The sequence below is a fragment of the Myxocyprinus asiaticus genome, chromosome 45 (genome assembly GCF_019703515.2).
Source record: "Myxocyprinus asiaticus isolate MX2 ecotype Aquarium Trade chromosome 45, UBuf_Myxa_2, whole genome shotgun sequence".
Lineage (NCBI taxonomy): Eukaryota > Metazoa > Chordata > Actinopteri > Cypriniformes > Catostomidae > Myxocyprinus > Myxocyprinus asiaticus.
In genome coordinates this window covers 20,479,533-20,499,956 of record NC_059388.1, presented here as the reverse complement: position 1 = coordinate 20,499,956, position 20,424 = coordinate 20,479,533, and the positions used below count along the sequence as shown (strand labels likewise).

The following is a 20,424-nucleotide window of genomic DNA, read 5'->3' as shown; positions in this document are numbered from 1 at the left end:
CTGCCGAGAAGGTGATTGGCTGCAATCTGCCATCCCTCCAGGACCTGTATGCCTCCAGGACACTGAGGCGGTCAGAAAAGATTGTTGCCGACCTCTCCCACCCAGGACACAATCTCTTTGAGATACTCCCCTCCAGCAGGAGGCTAGGGTCCATTAGGACCAAAACCTCACGCCACAGGAACAGTTTCTTCCCGTCTGCAGCTGGCCTCATAAACAAGGACTAGGACCCCCCGACACTGTCTCTTATCCCACCTCCATAGACACTACATGTTACATTAACATAGTTTCCACATCTGTGTCGCGTCAACGTAAAAAACATTTATCTGGTCTATTGCACTTTTTATTATACTCAAACTGTGAACTTTTCTGTAAACTGTGAACAACTGTGAACAGTGAACATTTGCACATTCTATGGTTCATATTCTGCACATATTTTGCACATCCCTGCACAACTGCACATATTTTGCACAACTGTACAGCTCCTTTATTAAAACCAGTTTGTTTACTTTTTCTATATATATTGTATCTTAAATATAGTTTATTATTTATCTTACTGTGTTTATTGTTATTGTATGCATCAAACACCAAAGCAAATTCCTTGTATGTGAAAACTTACTTGTTTTCGGACTTCCTTCAATATCGTGGGAAGCTCCAGGAATATTGTAGGAAGCTCTTGCATTATGACAGAAACTCTCTTCTTGCTTGTTCTTATTGTCTTTTTCTGAGATGTAGCCATTCTTTGTGCAGCAAATTTTATCCGCCAGTTTAAAGTTAATTTTATTCTTGTGAGTCCTGAAGTAAACAAGACCAACTATTAAAACCTATATAAAAAATCAAACAATATATTCTACATCAAATTAGTAAAAAGGATTCCTAAAATTGTTAAGATTGTTTATTAGTAGCAAAATACAAAAATAAATAAATTGTGTTCACATTTACTTACTTTGTAATATGGCCAGAATAATACTTGCAGCAAAGCTCATTGATCAAGTCACAGTCCTTCCTGTCCACAATAACAACCAACAATTTAACCATTAGCCTCATTATTTTCACTGTTGGCATCTTAGCATAGTCTCATTAAATGAATTCTGATGAGTGCTGACCAGCAAAATAACAGCAAAAAGGCCAATTCACAGCATGAATGCTGTAACAAAGTGATGCGAATAAAAAAAGGCAATACAATTTACATAATTTAGCAAATTAGTTATTCGCTAATTTGTTTTATGTATTTATTTTATTTATTTTTATTTTTTGGGGGGGGGGGGGGGGGTTACAACACAGCTAGACTGTTCTTTTGTTGAGTCACTTCGCTCACCTATTTTAACAGATTTTTGAACAAGGCCTTACCTCCTGAAAGCCACAAATTGGGATGTTAGTGTCCAGGAGCTTTCTCAAGTAAGAATTGAATAGCATTCTGGATGTCTAAAGAACAAAAAAGAAAATGAATAAGCCAATCACATTAACATTTCTACACCATATTTGCTCGTTGTTATTCTGGTCATATAGCCCTATTAATTTACACCTTTACAGTCACAGGCACAATGCATTTGTATCTAAGACACAATCACAGTTTAAATGCCTGGAAACAGTTTAATCCTGTGCATAATCCTTTAAAACCTAGATTACATGTTCTAAGTTTTCTGAAAAGAGTAACAAAAACATTTCAAGCCATTTACCAATTCCACACAAACATTTGAGATGGCCACTTTGGTAAACTGCTCACTTACCATAATCATAATTTTCCCTAGAGATTTGGACAAAAATAAACCTTTTGTCAGATGATGGCACTTTGGAGGATCTTGTCATGACTATAGTAGCATCAAACTCCAAAGGACTATAGCGTCTTTTTTCCCCATCTCTGAAATTCTAAGAGTTTATAGAAAGAACAAGAGTATGGTTGAAAAACTACCATTAAGGTCGAGCTAGAAATATCATTTAGATTTATTCAATTTGCACATCCAACACAAACACGATAGGAATAGCAATACAATCATAAAAACTTGGTGAAGGAAACCTGGGAGGCAATAAACAATTTATATAACCCAATCACACATGCTCACAGTCCACCATTTCTGATGATGAGCTCAGACTCGGCACGATGGTTGGTCTGCATTTCAATGGCAAAACGGATATTCCTGAGACCTTCAAACAGATTTCAAAGTGTGTTTCCAGGCTCAATGCTAGGCAACTGCCTCACATCACCTATACTCGCAAAAACAAAGGAATTCAAAATGATACCACAACAATAAGTTGTCCACCCTGTAAAATTAGGTTGCTGATAAATAACACAATGCTTGTTGTGTTGTATGTATTGCATCTGGAGTGTATTCGCTTTGGTGTGTAGTAAATTTGTGTTTTGTCTAGACTAAAAATCAGTTTCAGCCATGTCCATTAACATTATATTACAGGAATATTCAATGCTCAATACAACTTAAGCTCAATCAACAACATTTGTTCCATAATATTTATTACCACAAATATGTATTTTGTCTTGCCCCTTGTTTTCTTTAATAAATGCAAAAATCTGAGTTCCAGTGAGGCACTTACAATGGAAGTAAATGGGGCCAAAATGTAAACGTTAAAATATGTTTCAAAAAGTATAGCCATGAGACGCAAACAATATGTGTGTTAACATAATTTTAGTTTGATAAAATCTCTTACTAACCTTTTCTGTGTAAAGTTATAGCCAATTTTACAACTTTGTTGTCATTACGATGTAATGTCAACAAACCCTAAAACCCTAAAACGACTGTAAACATTATGATTCAAACAACTTTACAGATATATACTTTACAAATAATACACAATAAGTTTTAACAGAAGAACAAATGTAGGTGCTTTTATAAAATTATTAGCTTCTTTAAATCCTTCAAAATTTGACCCCATTCACTTCCATTGTAAGTGCCTCACTGTAACCTCGATTTTTGTGAAGCTGGTTCTCTTAGTAAGAAGTGAAGCAGCTCTCCCTGTAGGAGCAGTAAGGAGAACTTCTACAGGGGCCTTTTCTGCATTTTCACTGAAGCTTTTTTGTCTGCATGGCCGCTTTAAAGACCAGGCTGACAACTGTGGTCTTTCCACAAACCCCCTTCCCACTGATCACCGTCACTGCATTATCATTTCTGCCGCTCGCACATGATCGGGGTCTAGTTCTTCAGTGGAAAGATCAGGATCCACGTAGGTTGTGGAGGAAGATTCTTTGTTTGGAGTGACACTTTCCTCTATGCTTGAAGTAGCAGGCTGATTAAAAGCAAGATCTTTCTGCTCAGACCCAACACCCTGCTCCAAGTCATAGTGTGCTGAGGCAGATGTTCTTGTGTCAGCATGAGGTTTCCTCAACCGAGTCGTATTGTCTTGCTCACAAGCCTTCACTTTTAATCTCTCTAGCTGAGCTCTGCGAAGAACCTCGCTCACATCCGAGTGGATCTTCCAGGGTTTTGCTTCCACCAGGCACCTCAAGCATTCAGCAATGCCATTCTCGTAAAAGAAGATGTTCCAAAGAGCCACATTTCTTTCCTCCCTCATCAGCACATCCTGCTCCTCCAGGAAACGGACAGCTTTCCAGACATTCTCAACTCCGATCTCACGTCTCATCCTCTCCACCAGCTTCTCCTGCTCAGTGTATGTGCTGCTAGTGGCTCTGCAATATTCTTTCAGTTTTGTGTACAATAGTAAGGCGTTGCGCTGTAGCACAGGGATTACAAAGCTGAAAGGCCTCCACCTTTGCTTCACACCATAAAAATAACCATAACAAAAGGATAACAAATGTCAGCAAGGGATAATGTGAGCTAATATCCAAAATGGTTCAACAACAACAATAACAAAATGCTCAGACATTGCATGTGCATTTAAATCTTACTAATAAAGTTGAAGCCCAACTTCAGTATATCACTAGTCTTAATTAGCTCATCCAGTTTGGCCAATACTTCTGTATAAAGGGTATTTAGTGTGTGTTCCAACTTTCCTTTGTTTATTATATCCAAACTGGCCTGGAAGCAATGGTGGTAAATATTTCATGATTTCAGGGTACGTGTTGGCAATTCTCACGTGTCCCAGGGTCTGTGTTTTAAATTATTAAGAATAAGTACAGTAATGTATGTTTTCAAAATAATTTATTATAGTTGTCAGTGTAAGTTGTTTCACTGGCTGCACACACACACACACACACACACACACACACACACACACACACACACCTATGATGATCCGGTTAATTTGAGCTGGTTCTTTTAACTAATCACTCAAAAACAAAACAAAAAACACAGTAATTACTGTTTTTCAAGAAATTACTGAATGCAAGGGTTATGCAAATAGGTGACATAGGTGGTCCAACCCAAGTAATTGACATTTGTCTTGAGCTGTTCAGCCACGAATTTATGCTCTAGCTTTGACTCTTCAAAATCCTGCACATTGACAGGCTCCATGTATCGGTCTTTGGGCAACCACTCCATAAATCTATGAACAAATAAGGGCTTAGCTCCACAAGCAGTAAGAAAAAGAGACACTAGTAACTAGATTAGTGCGGAGGCTGTAGTAGGGGTAGCCTTTGACATGACTCTTGCGCTGGCCTTGGCGAACTGTGCAGGAGATCTCCCACCAGGGATCATGTAATGGAAAACATCCCACAACCCTGTCTTTTTACTGACTTGGAAATTCACTGCAAATAAAGAAAAACCATGCATGAAACATTAACACTTTGGCACCAGGTATCTCTTCAATTATGATACTGTCCAAATAAGAATTGTTTCTTTTTAAGGAATAAGATGAAATGTCAAAATGAACGTTTTTGCTTGTGTAATTTACACTCCTGAGACCCAGCCAATAATTTTTGTCCTTAGTAAAACTGTAGATGTTTTTTTCTCTTAAGACTATACTGTACATGCCACATTTCTTAAAAAGGACACCCTAGACTAGTGCCTGTATTTAATCAGTTTTTAATAATAATGAGTTCCATTTCATAGGAACATCTCATATTTTATAAAAAATAGTTTTTCATTTTTTAAACCTATTTACCTGTAGCATAACCTAGGTGAAAACGCATGTACTGAGTCTGATGTCCCTTAAAGAGGACATTGAAGAAATGTCTTGCAAAAGAAAATCTTACCATGCTTTGAAAAATCACCTAATTTTTCTTGAGATGTTTATTTATAAAACAAATACTTACAACTAATAAAATATTAATAAAATAATTACAAAATAATACATCTAACATTCCTATTTCCATAAATTGTGCTGAATTGTGATGTCAGGCATTTTGAATGACCAAGAAGAGGAAGTTGTTATGGCCAAATCCTGAAAAGAGTGAATAGCAAAATACAATATAAAAACAAAATGTATACACGTTTCAATATTTTCATTAAAGCTTTGTCGCAAATTATGTGTTAATGATGAAAATTAGCTCAAAACATAAAACTTGATTTTGAATGGAAAACATTATTTCATTTTCCAAATAGGTTCCTGATGTCCAAATAGACAGACAGATAGATAGATAGACAGATAGATAGATAGATAGATAGATCAAGACAAAGGACAACTGGCTCTAACAAGGCCAGAAAGAGATGTGGAAGGCCAGATGTACAACTAAACAAGAGGATAAGTACATCAGAGTCTCTAGTTTGAGAAATAGACACCTCACATGTCCTCAGCTGACAGCTTCATTGAATTCTACCCGCTCAACACCAGTTTCATGTACAACAGTAAAGAGAAGACTCAGGGGTGCAGGCCTTATGGGAAGAATTGCAAAGAAAAAGCCACTTTTGAAACAGAAAAACAAAAAGAAAAGGTTTGAGTGGGCAAAGAATCACTGACATTGGACAACAGATAATTGGAAAGAGTGTTATGGATCTTAACCCCATTGAGCTTTTGTGGGATCAGCTAGACTGTAAGGTGCGTGAGAAGTGCCCGACAAGACAGCCACATCTATGGCAAGTACTACAGGAAGTGCGGGGTAAAATGTCACCTGAGTATCTGGACAAACTGACAGCTAGAATGCCAAGGATCTGCAAAGCTGTCATTGCTGTACATGGAGGATTTTTTGATGAGAACTCTTTGAAGTAGACTGTGCTTTACTTTTAGTAAAACATTCACTATTTAACAGACTGATTTGCTGCACACACTGCCCTCAGAAATATTATAGTTTATTTTTATGATTTACGCATTTCAATATCATATCAAATTGATTTGTGTAATGTTTAACCAAATTAAATAAATAAAACGTAAAATATAATTTTTTTATTGTATTCTATTAAAGATTACTTAATTCAATTTGATAGAATTTTGTAAGGAAATTGAAATGCGTAAATAATCAAAATAATTTTTTTTGTGTTTGAATACTGTTTAAGAAATATTTCTACCTTTTTTTGAAGCTGGTGCGCAAGATTTTAACCTTTTCCCGCCAGATGAAACAGAGTCCATTTCACTCATTCTTCAGTCTTTCCTCTTCTTCATTTTCGCTTTCTGAATCATCATCCTGGTTTGACTGGACATCATGGCGTTCCGGTAGAATGTAGCCAGTTAAAGTTTTAAATATGGCAGGAGAACTTTGACGCACCATTTTGAATTGTGTTCGAATCAAAAAAGGAATTAATGCTTTCAGTTTTAATTATTCATACTTCACGGCAACTGTCTATGATATTACTGTAACACCCAACAGCCAATCAGATCATTCCAAACATTCTAACATTTGGAAATGCCTTGATAGCTTTTTATTATTATTATTATTATTATTATTATTATTATTATTATTATTTAGATTCTTTTTATTTATTTAATATTTGTATTAGTCCTCTAAACCTTCTTACACATTAGTAAATGCATAAATGATTGAAAAAATTACAAAAATGGATTTTTTGCAACTCATTTACATATTTATATTTCACTTATTCATTTATAATTTATGTAATTATAATAATTCATTTGTATGCCAAGAATACTGCATTATTTTTATTGGTTAAAATTTAAACTATTATAAATTAGATCATTGTATTTACTGGATTCATCAGAAACATCAAATATACAAATCTTCACAGGGGTAAATGCATGTCTAGTGATATGGTAGTACAACACTGGTTAGAATACCGAAGAGTTCCCTTTTTATAAAGTTCTCCCATTTAATGGGTGAATCAGTCTGACTTTAGCGAGAGAAGTTCCTCTGTTTTTATCAGCCCTTGGTTGTAGAGGTGAATTTTATTCCTCATTTTCACTTTTGCTTGATTCTTGATGTCAATTTGTGAGGGCTGGGCACCATCATCTGAAAAAGTAAAACGTTGGACATTAATCTCATCTTTTTGTTTGTTAGTAGTTTGTTTGTTTGTTGACAGATTTCATTATGAATCCTTCATTTTTGCTACTTGCCTAGAGTGACATATACGATAGACTGACTAAAGCCATTAGCACAGCAGTCCTCACACCCCTGTGCTTCAGTTTCAGTGGAACAGCTGCACTCCACAGGCCAACTCCCATATAAGTCCAGGTGAGGAACAGGGTCTGACTGTAAGCACTGTGCTGCTGAAACCACTCTGTCACTTTCCAGGAAAGATTCCCTGTGGAAATGTTCTCCAACACTCAGGAAAGTAACCTCGGACTGGCTGCACTCACAGGGTCCTGCCAGTTTGGGGACTCTGGGTGGTGGAGTTTCCTCCAGGGGTCTGGACATTTCATCATCTTCAGTGGGCAGGCTGGGACACGGAACGTGGACACAGTGGAACCCGTGAGGAGAGATCATATCATCTAGAGGGTGCGGTTGGTCCTCAGGAGGTGCAGAAATGGGAAGAGGTTGGCTTAACCTCTGAAGCACCTGAACAGATCACATTATATCACTATAGCATTTATCATTTTATTTTGCAAGAGTTTACACTGGCTTATTTATAGGACAAATTATGTAATTAACAGTAATAGTAATAAAAATAAAGAGTGGGACTTAGAACAGGGGGTGTTCTGTGTGCACATTTGTCTTGGTGAGTACATTTACTAACAGTTTTCATGCTAGGCCTGACTCGCATTCTGCTGGCTGTGCACTCCAGCCCAATTTGGAGCAGACAGAGCGCCACCGCGGGAGACCAGTGTTCCACTTTAGGATCTAAAAACCGCAAACAGGCATCCACACAGCCCTTCTCCTCAAACTCTGATCTCAGAACATCTCTCTAAAGGAGAATGCAATGATATTGTTAGAGATTAGTCAGTAAAGAGTACTCTGTACATTATTCTGGCTAGTAAAACATGTATTTGGTGAGTGGATTCTTACCAAATACAGGTTCTTTGCTGACTCTTGTATCACCTTCTGTCCTGTACATGTCTCTAGTATAACCTACAATCATAAAAACTTGGCTGAGTCATGTTAGAGCAGTCCTCACAAGTCAGTTTTAGATGAGGAAGAAATTGTAATGGCCAATGTATTTGTAGATAATTTACTTATAGTTTATTACAGCGATAGTTTATCATTTTGTCTAATAAGGATCCTGAACTAACCATGCCAAGGCTATAAACATCTAGTTTGACAGACAGCTTGCCATCACGGATGTACTCCTCTGGGAGATAGGCAAGGTTGCTATGGGAGGCAGTATCCATGAGGATGGTGCAGCTCTGGTTGACAGAGTGGGGTCTTAGATGAGCTAATCCAAAATCTGATAATTTGGGCTGCAGGTGCTCATCCAAGAGTATGTTTGAACTGTCAACACACCACAAACTAGGTTTAGCAGTAATAAGGATGCATCATCTTCAATCTGCATCATCTTCACTGGACTCAAGAAAACATTATAGCTATGACTAAACACTGGCACCTTGTAATGTTTCCGCAAATAACCATGCAGGGTTGTGCAGTGTGTAGATGGTGAACTGCCTTTGCAGTGCCTTTGATGATGTTCTGCCTCTCCTGCCATGACAGAGGCCTCTCGGCTTCCTGTAAAGGAAGAAAGAGTAAAGGTAAAGTCTACTTGAAGCTAGCCTATGAAAACTCCTTAAAGGGATAGTTCACTAAAAAACCTTGATGGTCCAAAAAGCACATAAAGGCAGCATAAAAGTAATCCATATGACTCCAGTGGTTAAATCCATATCTTCAGAAGCAATATGATAAGTGTACGTGAGAAACAGATCAATATTTAAGTCCTTTTCTACTATAAATCCCCACTTTCACTTTCACATTCTTCTTTAGTTTTTGGCGATTCACATTCTTCATGCACATTGTCACCTTCTGGGCAGGGAGGAGAATTTACAGTAAAAAAGGACTTAAATATTGATATTTTTCTCACCCACACTTATCATATTGCTTCTGAAGTTATGGATTTAACCACTGGAGTCATATGGATTACTTTTATGCAGCCTTTATATGCTTTTTAGAGCATCAAAGTTTTGGCCACCAGTCACTTGCATTGAAAGGACCTACAGAGCTGAAATATTCTTCTAAAAACCTTTGTTTATGTTCTGCAGAAGAAAGAAAGTCATACACATCTGGGATGGCATGAGGGTGAGTAAATGATGAGAAAACAGAATGATTACCTCATGAAGCCTGTGGAACAATGATCCATTATGAAGGTATGGATAAACTAAACAGAAGTGATCTCTCTCTGAAAAGCTGCCCCATAGCTCCAAGATATTAGAATGCTGGTAGCTGAGAGGACAGAAGGTGAGGAAAAAAATCCTTTTTAGTCAGGACTATGGAAGGGGAATAATGATAAAATGACAAGCACACCACTTATAATAAACAAACTTAAAATAATTGACTGATTAAAACCTACATTTGTAGAACTTCAATCTCGTTTGTGAATTTTTCCCACAATTTCTTCCAAGTAGCTTTATTTTCCTGTGTTAAAGTAATCAAGAATGCTAATCAGTGTTTTCAAAATTGTGGCAATGTTATATATAAAACATTTCACCATGTAAAATCAGAGCTTAGAGGCAAATACCTGTTTGAACACTTTCACAGCAAAAGATTTGTTTGCCCATCTTCCGCAGAAGACCTCTGCAAATGCGCTAGCTCCAATTTTCAAGTCCTTATGGAAATTTCTGGTTCCCTCTATGACGTCTGCATAAGTGATCAAATACTTCTGTTTTTCACCTATGACAGTGAGGTGGACAAAGAAGTTTTCATAAAGCAATATATCATCATGAAACCACACAAAACAGAAATGAAAATTACTATCTACAGTTGAAGTCAGAACTTTACATACACTTAGGTTGAAGTCATTAAAACAAATTTTTTACCACTCCACAGATTTCATATTAGCAAACTATAGTTTTGGCAAGTCATTTAGGACATCTACTTTGTGCATGACACAAGTAATTTTTCCAACAACTGTTTACAGACTAATTGTTTTGCTTTTAATTGACTTCAACACAATTCTAGTGGGTCAGATCTTTACATACACTAAGTTAACTGTGCCTTTAAGCAGCTTGGAAAATTCCAGATTTCAAGCCTTTAGGCAATTAGCCAATTAGTTTCTGAAAGGCTAAAAGGCTAACTGGAGTCAATTGGAGGTGTACCTGTGGATGTATTTGGAGGCCTACCTTCAAACTCAGTGCCTCGTTGCTTGACATCATGAGAAAAGACCTCAGAAATTTTTTTTGTGGACCTCCACAAGTCTGGATCATCATTGGGAACAATTTCCAAATGCCTGAAGGTACCACGTTCATCTCTACAAACAATAGTACGCAAGTATAAACACCATGGGACCACGCAGCCATCATATCACTCAGGAAGGAGACGCATTTTGTCTCCTAGAGATGAACGTAGTTTGGTGCGAAAAGTGCAAATCAATCCCAGAACAACAGCAAAGAACCTTGGGAAGATGCTGGAGGAAACAGGTAGACAAGTATCTATATCCACAGTAAAACGAGTCCTATATCGACATAACCTGAATGGCTGCTCAGCAACGAAGAAGCCACTGCTCCAAAACTTCCATAAACACCAGACTACAGTTTGCAAGTACACATGGGGACAAAGATCTTACTTTTTGGAGAAATGTCCTCTGGTCTGATGAAACAAAAATTGAACTGTTTGGCCATAATGACCGTCATTATGTTTGGAGGAAAAAGGGTGAGGCTTGCAAGCCAAAGAACACATGGGGGTGGCAGTATCATGCTGTGGGGGTGCTTTGCTGCAGCAGGGACTGGTGCATTTCACAAAATAGATGGCATCACGAGGAAGGAAAATTATGTGGATATATTGAAGCAACTTCTCAAGACATCAGCCAGGAAGTTAAAGCTTGGTCGCAAATGGGACTTCCAAATGGACAATGACCCCAAGCATACCTCCAAAGTTGTGGCAAAATGGCTTAAGGACATCAAAATCAAGGTATTGGAGTGGCCATCACAAAGCCCTGACCTCAATCTGATTGAAAGTTTGTGGGGAGAACTGAAAAAGCATGTGTGTGAGAAAGGAGGCCTACAAACCTGACTCAGTTACATCAGATTCTGTCTGGAGGAATGGGTCAAAATTCCAGCAACTTATTGTGAGAAGCTTGTGGAAGGCTACCCAAAACATTTGACCCAAGCTAAACAATTTAAAGGCAATGCTACCAAATACTAACAAAGTGTATGTAAACTTCTGACCCACTGGGAATGTGATGAAAGAAATAAAAGAAATGTCCTCTGGTCTGATGAAACAAAAATCGAACTGTTTGGCCATAATGACCATCAATATGTTTGGAGGAGAAAGGGTGAGGCTTGCAAGCTGAAGAACACCATCCCAACCGTGAAGCGTGGGGATGGTAGCATCATGTTGTGGGGGTGCTTTGCTGTAGGAGGGACTTGTGCAAAATCTCAAGACATCAGCCAGGAAGTTAAAGCTTGGTCGCAAATGGGTCTTCCAAATGGACAATGACCCCAAGCATACCTCCAAAGCTGTGGCAAAATGGCTTAAGGACAACAAAGTCAAGGTATTGGAGTGGCCATCACAAAGCACTGACCTCAATCCTAAAGGAAATTTAAGGGCAGAACTGAAAAAGTGTGTGCAAGTAAGGAGGCCTACAAACCTGACTCAGTTACACCAGTTCTGTCTGGAGGAATAGGCCAAAATTCCAGCAACTTATTGTGAGAAGCTTGTGGAAGGCTACACAAAACATTTGACCCAAGTTAAACAATTTAAAGGCAATGCTACGAAATATTAACTAAGTGTATGTAAACTTCTTGGGAATGTGATGAAAGAAATAAAATCTGAAATAAATCATTCTCTCTACTATTATCCTGACATTTCACATTCTTAAAATAAAGTAGTGATCCTAACTGACCTAAGACAGGGAAAAATTTCTACGATTAAATGTCAGGACTTGTGAAAAACTGATTTTAAATGTATTTAGTTAAGGTGTATGTAAACTTCTGACTTCAACTGTATATCTAGAATGTGTAAAAGAAAGAAGTTCGTACTGAAGAATTTATTCTATTGCTGCTTCTACGTACAGTCATACTAATTAATACAGAGACCATGTAAATACAAATGTGTTTGTACTTTTAAAGTATATTACCTTTAACAGACACAGGCTCTGGATTAAGAGCTGAGATGTGAATGGATTTTTCACCATTTGACAGATACTGGTTGGAAAACAAAAAAAGGGAACAGACTGAATATGAATGTGTGATCCTGAAATTTCACAGTTTCACAAAATCACAGTTATTATAGAATCAGACATTACCATGGGAAACAGAGGAGACGAAGATGACTTCAGCACACAAGAATCTAAAAAGAGAATCAAAAGTGTTCTGTTACTGTTCTTTCAGTGAACTGCTTTAAAGCAAAATCAACAACTTTACCTTGAAGTCTTTATGGTGGTATGCGGTTTTGTGGGCGTTATGAATTGTTAGAACTGCACGTGGGTCATGTGCATAGTTGAGGTTATATAAATTGCTTTGTTTTGCTTTGCAACACCTTCGTATTTCGATATGATTTCTATTTAATTTCTCCCAAAACACTAAACAGCAACAAAAACCTCCACAGTACTTTCCTAAACACCTGTTTGTCACTTTACACTGAAAAATATTCCTGATCTGTGAGATCATTGCATGCAATGTCTAAAGTTTGGTTTTGAGGTATCTTGCTTTCTCAAAAGTTATACAATTTTGCCCTATAACTATTGTCACTATATTTACACGATATCACTATAACCGCCCTGGGGGCTCCTCACCATCTTATTAAAATAAGAATTTTAATCAAAACAACCTTCCGTTTTTATTTCTTTTCACACAAATGATGTTGCTCCATCGATATTCAATAAAAATGTATGTATTTGTATCAATCTTGACACACTTTGGAAAACACATTTCCCATAAGGTGTGCCTTTAGCCCTGTTGTACCCTAACAATAACTGTAACCATGGTATTTTGGCATGAACTAGTGGTACATTTATTATAAACAACCAGGCTTAGAGTCTTTAAATGAAATTATATTCTCTCTACTACATCACATCATCCTGTACCTGATTGAAAAAGACTCTTGGCACGTACATGGCCCATATCATCCAGCACCTTCAGCAGATCCCCCACTGTTTTATTCTGCTGTGCCCATGACCACATGAGCTCTTGGGTTGGACTTTTCCCTGCAGCCACAAACGTTTCAGTATACCTCACTTCCAGCAGACTGGGAAGGATGCGAGCAGCTGTAGGGAATCAGATTTAGAGGCAATAAACAGAAGATGTTACATAAAAAAGAACTTAGTAGCTTATGTAAAATAATTTATCTCCAAAGCAGAACCATACATCCAACTCAAGAAAATTAGGACTTGTTGTTAAATCTTTTCAGACAATGGTTCAAAATGATACAATGTCGAAGTCGGCTACTTTTACCTAAATCTCGCCATCCCAGTCCATCGACGCCGCTGTCCATCAGTCTACAGAAAGTCCCCATAAGCAGCGGCGGAAAATCGAAGAGGAACATTGACTGATCAACTTTACCTGACATCATGGTTCTCCAGACAATGAAGGTGTGTGAAGCTTGTATAGATGTTACACGCCTCTCTGATGAATGACGCTCTCGTGCGTGGACATCTGTTGCTACAACTTGGAAACTCCTAAACCGCACCTACTTCCTCAAAATCCTTTGATAAATATTCTCTTATATCAAATCAATCAAATTTGGTTGATTACCTGTTTCTATGCTTTTTCTCAGGTTTGTTAAAAAGCCATTGGCTAGTAATATATAAATAATACATTAATAATAAATGAACAAGTCCATTGTTTGTCCATCTGTTGTTTATAATGCAACTCAATACAAGACAATAGAATAGCTAATGACTAGACAAAGAAGGCTAAATATAACCTAATATGTGAAGATACTGTCATTTTCAGCTCTGTACACAAGGTGTAAAAAACATAATGCTCTTTTTGAGAGTCTGATAACCCTTCTGGCAACAATCAAAGATAAAGACAATATACAACTCACAATTTCAGAACATGCAAAATATAGAAACTATTAGGGTTAATTAGTAGAATCGTAAAGGGATAGTTCACCCCAAAATGAAATTTCTCTGATCATTTACTCACCCTCATGCCATCCTAAATGTCAATGACTTTCTTTCTTCTGTTGAACACAAATTAAGGTTTTTAGAAGAATATCTCAGCTCTGTAGGTCCATAAAATGCAAGTGAATGGGTAAAGAAATGTTGAAGCTCCAAAGCACATAAAGGCACCATGAAAGTAATCCATAAGACTCCAGTGGTTAAATCCATCTCTTCAGAAGTGATATGATAGGTGTGGGTGAGAAACGATCAATATTTAAGTCATTTCTTAATATAAATTCTCCTCCCTGCCCAGTAGGTGGCGATACTCACTAAGAATGTGAATCGCCAAAAATAAAAGAGGAAGAATGTGACGCAAGTTCAAATCCAGGGCGTGCTGAGTGACTCCAGTCAGGCTTCCTAAGCAACCAATTGGCACGGTTGCTCGGGTGGGTAGAGTTACGTTGGGTTAACCTCCTCGTGGTCGCCATAATGTGGTTCTTGCTCTCGGTGGGGAGTTTTGTGTGGATGCCGCGGAGAACAGCGTGAAGCCTCCACACACGCTAAGTCTCCGCGGTAACGCGCTCAACAAGCCACATGATAAGATGCGCGGATTGATGTCTCAGACGCAGAGGCAACTGAGATTTGTCCTCCGCCACCTGGATTGAGGTGAGTCACTACGCCACCATGAGGACTTAGAGCGCATTAGGAATTGGGCATGCCAAACTGGGGAGAAAAGGGGAGGAAAAAAAAAAAGAAGAAGAATGTGAAAGTGGAGGTTGATAGTATAAAATTACTTAAATATTGATCTGTTTCACTCACACACAAACACACACACACATATCATATCACTTCTGAAGATATATTTTTTACCAGTAATATGGATTACTTTTATGCTGCCATTATGTCATTTTGGAGCTTCAAAATTTTGATACCCATTAACTTGCATTGTGTGGACCAACAGAGCTGAAATATTCTTCTAAAAATCTTCGATTGTTTTCAGCAGAAGAAATAAAGTCATACACATCTGGGATGAGGGTGAGAATATGATTAGAGAATATTTATTTTTGGGTGAGCTATCCCTTTAAATGCTGCAAAATCCCTCAAGTCAAAGTTTTATTTGTTAAATATGCAAGTTGCAAAATAAAAGTAGAAAGTTCACCATTAAAAGTAGACTAGTTTTTATTAAAATAAATAAAATAGTTTAAATAGTACATATAAACAGTAAGTAGTAAAACAAATATAAATGATGTGGTAACATCAAATGGCAGGCTATTAACAATATAAAAATAAAAAATAAAAAAATACATAGAATGCAAAAACATGAACATCGTGATGCAGAACATGGCCTATATTTCCTCTTATGATTAACTCTGGAAAGTTATAGAACTGGGACAGCCAGATTCTGTAAACAAAAACATTGTCCTTCTGTATCTGCATCAAAGTGACACAGTTGAAAAATTGAAAAAGGTAGTGTTCTCTCCAGCATTACGTTTTATAGAAACTTAGCGTTGTTGTTGCATTATCAGTTACATTTATACTTGATATCAGCGTTCCCCATTTCAGGATTACAAAAGCACCGTCATGATTACAGGTTTAGCGGGAAATCACATGACTTCCAGAATTGGCATTTTGCTTGGCAGAATTGGCAATGGCGCGCGATGCAAACGGCGTCAAAACGAGGCTGCTTATATTGTTTACCAAACACATTTAATTTCATGACAACAAATATGCATATGATAAACCGTATATCATATTTACAACCACGAAATTGGAGTATTTGATAGCTGTGAATAAAGTGAAACTACTACTGGCAGCCAGTTTTCTTTCTTTCTTTTTTTTTTTTAATCCAATCACCGCCTGGGTCGCACGGTTGCTAGGCAGATATTTGTGTTTGAGGTTTATTGCAAGTATAACGAGACAAATCACAAATCACTTTTATATTAATATAAGTTCAAACTGAAAGCTCATTAAAACCTAAATGTAACTGATTTAACAAGATATAAAATAAATTTTACTGGAAATGGAAATAAATAAACACAATTAGGCCAATTCTACTAAACTTGATATACTTTATTTTCCCATTAGTAGAATGTAATTTTCCTTGGGACAAAAGTTTCAAATTAGGGTAAATACATATTATTTAAAAACTCATTTACAGCAGTCCGAACATGTGTGAGAAAATGCAGATTTAAAATGAGCATTTATGTTTACAAATGAGTATTGTATGTCATATGAATACATTTGAAAATAAAGCCCAAAATAAGCAAAAACATAGCCTGCAATTGAATGTAATTTCATAGTTGTTTACTTGCACATTACTACTCCTGCATGGTCTACATAACATTTACACAAAGAGGAATGAAACCAGTGAAACAACAACAAACCATACAAAACACATACAGAAACATGTAGCAGCTGTACTTTGGTTAAATAAACATTAATCTCATAGAGAAAAGAACTTTATAATTAAGCCGACTCAAGGAAAAACCAAAATCAATGAATCAGGTTATTTATTGTCATTTGTTTGAATTGTGCATCTTGAGCAAAATCATATTTGTGATAGGACAGCAGTGTTTTCTGCTGATGGTGAAAAAGTTCCAAAAACATGAGAAATTATCCTAAGAGGGGAAGAAAAACACAATTAAACATCTTAACATTTCTGAGTGGATGCATTTTAAACTGTAGAAAAACATATCTATGTGCTAGAAATAGAATTTCAAATATTTAAATATTTTTCACTCATTCTAAAGATGATGACGCTCACCTTTCTTTGTCTCTTTGTTTGGCTTTACATGTTGGGCTCTGTGGAAAAACAGAAGATTCAGTTCATGTGCACTGTCAAACCAAGAGTATCTTAAAACACATATAGACCTACACATCCAACACTTACCCCAAATGACATTGTATGTTTTATCCATATGTCGAACTTTGCAGATGTATTTATCTCCCTTCTCTGGTTTGAAGGAGACACTCTTGGTAAGATGAAATTGCCAGCCCTTCTCGAAGGCCAGGTCAGTTTGCTGGGCATTAGGGATAACCTCATCACCCTTCACCAACTCAATGGAGATATCAGGAGGGTGGAAGCCGCTCACATAGCAGATCAGGGTGTTTTCTTTGCCATACTCTCCTGGATAATGGCTGTATACCTGGATCTTGGGACTGGCTGAAATTTCAATTCAAAATATTAGTCTCTTCAGCTCTGTAAGATATAGTCTAATCAAAATAAGTGTGGAATGAGAAAGGGAAAATGAAGAGGGAATGAAGTGAGCAAAGATAATGCGTAAGTAAGCTAAATTTAGTCAGAACAAACAGGATATTATTCATTTGACAAATAATTCTGTTCAAACCATAAAAACAAATGTAACAGAAAACACTGAATAAAATATATATTTAGAAGTCAGTATTTCAAATAGACAGTTCTGATCTAAATGTACAGTGCGCAACATAATAATATTCTACAGACAAAGGAAATGGGGGAGGGAAAGGTTTTCATTTCATGAATTTTCCCAAACAAAACACTAACTACATAAGACCATGTTATTTCACAAGTGTACTAACTAGGCTACTTAGGTTATATATGCATTATATAAACATTATTTGAAACAATGGTAAGTATAAATTCTAAATGGATTACTTACAGGTTTTTCCTTGTACAGTGACGTACAGCACGCAAAAAAGAGCAAAAGTAATGAGCTCTCTCATCTTTGACGATTTTCTTTGAGCTTATCAACCAGACAACCTTTCTGCTCTCAGATCTCCAGCAGTTAATATCGAAAGTACAATCAGCACTTACCCTAAATGCACTGTGAGGACAGCACCAAGTACAACCTCCAACAATAAGACAGTTTCATGTTGTTGTCAGGTAAATTTGGTCTGGTGATGTTATACAGTCGGTAGTTGAATATGGAGTTATATGTGTGCCACAATTCTGGGCGCCAAAATTAAATTTTGAGCACGCAATGTGATATTTTGAGAGCACAAAAATGTTCTGTGTGTGCACAAAAGTATACTTTGAGCGTGCAAGATTTTATTTTTGAGAACACAAAAATGTTCTATGCATGAAAGATGATATTTTGAGCGCACAAAAAGGTATTTTGCACGCGTGTTAAGCAATGTATCTTCTTGCAAATATGAATTCACTTTGAGCAAACAAAAACATATTTTGCAGTTGAATAGTTTATTTGAATGTGAATTTGTACAGAATTCGCTCTCTCCTCCTACCCACTCTGTGTACGCTCATAGCTTTGCTTGTTTGCTCAACAAGGTCACAGCATTATAATGTGCCAGAATTTCAGCCAATCAGAGATGAGGTGGTAAATTTTGATTAGCTGACTAGACCACAGATCATACTGCTAATAAAAACAAGAAGAGGAGAAGGGGATAGTTTGTTTTCAAGAAAGGAAATGCATAACACACTATGGCCACATGAAAGCAGCTCTTTTGTTGACAACTCTTTTTATTTAACCTTTATAAAATATCGTTTTTAGTCTGTACACGGTCAATATGCTAACTAACTATCTGGCTAGCTCTCTTAATATGATTCTCTTCGCTAGTATTTGGTTATTTAGGTTACCAAGTTACACTTACATAGCTACTAGTTTGGCCATGTTAGCTACCACTTCCATCTGAAATTATATTAATATAATCTATCCCATGTGTAAAACTCTTTAAGACTAACGTAATAGTGTATTTTTGGGGGAACTTAATTTGACTTCTATCTGTCCCACAGGATATTCTGTGAGAGCAGTTTATTAAAATAAATATGACCAGATTACAGTCTACCATGGATCAGCAACCACTTAACCTTCTTATTTTTGTCATTATTATGTGAAATATATATATATTTTTTAATAAACATGTTATTTTGTCCACCTTCTTTAGTGTGTCCTCTCCTATTTTTCGACAGTCTTTTATATTATAAATATTATGAATATTATAAATATTGCCTAAAACAACATTCTGTTCTTGATAATACATTAGAAAAGCTGTTTATGTTTGCATTTTAAAGCTGTGGGGTATCTTGAAATGTTCAGTATGCTGTTTTTATGAAGTTTATGCATTCTACCACCACCCTTATGGCAAAATTAATTAAGGAGAAGAAAAGAAAAAGAAGTTAATTATGTCTCCTGTCCTAGTTTGGGGTAAATTAAATGTACGGTGTATTGACCTTCAATTGTTAGAAACTGCAAAAAGTAAAAAAAAAATCAAATTAAAATAAAGAAATCCTTAGCATTGCATGATCCCAGGCTACTATATTTTGAAAAACCTACATTACAGTAAGTCAAGCCTTACAGTATTCCTGGTATGTCTATAATCCATGGGGAAAATAGCTTTTGTAATGATAACTGCATACAGGATATAAAGTGTGTACTGAACTTGGAGCATTGTGCCTGTTGGCTCTTCTGCTACATTTACACAGAGATGTTCATGGTTGCTGTAGCTACTTGCAGAGCGCTTGTAAGCAGCTTCTAATAGCCAGTCCTGATGTAGGAGGTGGGACTTGTCGGAATACAGTTGGGAAAGCAAGCGAACAGTCTAAAGTTCCGAGCACACGCAGAGGGCATACGAGGAGAGATCTTGCACATGCAAAAATAAAAAACTATTAATCTTTGCAAGATACATTGCTTTACAAAACTGAGTTCAAGCACGTACAAAATAACTTTTTGTGTGCTCAAATTATAATCTTGTGCACGCAAAATTACTTTTTTGCACTCAAATATCAACTCGCACGCTCAAAATATCATCTTGCGCGCACAGAACATTTTTGTGAGCTCAAAATATCAACTTGCACGCTCAGAATATCATCTTGTGCACACAGAACATTTTTATGTGCTCAATATATCATTTTGCACACTCCAAATAAAATGTTGCAAGTGCAGAATTTTGGCACATATATAACTCCATAGTCGAAAAAGCACCCTTTGGAATTACCCGTACTTACCAAAACAATAAGACGCATCCAGTCTCCATAAGCAAAACTGGTAAATCGACATGAACCAAAACA

At 36.8% G+C, this 20,424-nt stretch overlaps 2 protein-coding genes and 1 pseudogene across 2 annotated transcripts; all 3 read right to left on the bottom strand.

Moving 5' to 3' along the window:
* Positions 1-243: 243 nt before the first annotated feature.
* On the bottom strand, positions 244-6,582 carry LOC127434932 (DNA helicase B-like; annotated as a pseudogene).
* A 344-nt stretch (positions 6,583-6,926) lies between these two features.
* Positions 6,927-13,917, bottom strand: LOC127434969 (interleukin-1 receptor-associated kinase 3-like). The gene is made up of 13 exons (XM_051688038.1): positions 13,768-13,917; positions 13,401-13,580; positions 12,621-12,664; positions 12,453-12,519; positions 9,897-10,048; positions 9,729-9,793; positions 9,490-9,601; positions 8,775-8,893; positions 8,464-8,662; positions 8,240-8,302; positions 7,971-8,138; positions 7,351-7,792; positions 6,927-7,246 (listed from the first exon to the last, which is right to left on the bottom strand). Exons 1-13 carry the CDS (start codon positions 13,883-13,885, stop codon positions 7,119-7,121), a joined length of 1,857 nt encoding a protein of 618 aa, XP_051543998.1. The 5' UTR covers positions 13,886-13,917; the 3' UTR covers positions 6,927-7,118.
* A 2,552-nt stretch (positions 13,918-16,469) lies between these two features.
* Positions 16,470-18,207, bottom strand: LOC127434998 (beta-2-microglobulin-like). Its single transcript, XM_051688091.1, has 4 exons — positions 18,059-18,207; positions 17,311-17,583; positions 17,185-17,222; positions 16,470-17,038 (listed from the first exon to the last, which is right to left on the bottom strand). Exons 1-3 carry the CDS (start codon positions 18,120-18,122, stop codon positions 17,209-17,211), a joined length of 351 nt encoding a protein of 116 aa, XP_051544051.1. The 5' UTR covers positions 18,123-18,207; the 3' UTR covers positions 16,470-17,038; positions 17,185-17,208.
* Positions 18,208-20,424: the final 2,217 nt, after the last annotated feature.

Excerpts from the sequence above, each read along its gene's own strand:
- LOC127434998 (XM_051688091.1), bottom strand. The coding sequence starts at position 18,122 with ATGAGAGAGCTCATTACTTTTGCTCTTTTTTGCGTGCTGTACGTCACT. Across the intron at positions 17,584-18,058 it reads CACTGTACAAGGAAAAACCT|CCAGTCCCAAGATCCAGGTA; the intron begins GTAAGTAATCCA and ends TTGAAATTTCAG.
- LOC127434969 (XM_051688038.1), bottom strand. The coding sequence starts at position 13,885 with ATGATGTCAGGTAAAGTTGATCAGTCAATGTTCCTCTTCGATTTTCCG. Across the intron at positions 12,665-13,400 it reads CAAGAGTCTTTTTCAATCAG|ATTCTTGTGTGCTGAAGTCA; the intron begins GTACAGGATGAT and ends TTCTCTTTTTAG. Across the intron at positions 10,049-12,452 it reads AGAGCCTGTGTCTGTTAAAG|GTGAAAAACAGAAGTATTTG; the intron begins GTAATATACTTT and ends TCACTGTCATAG.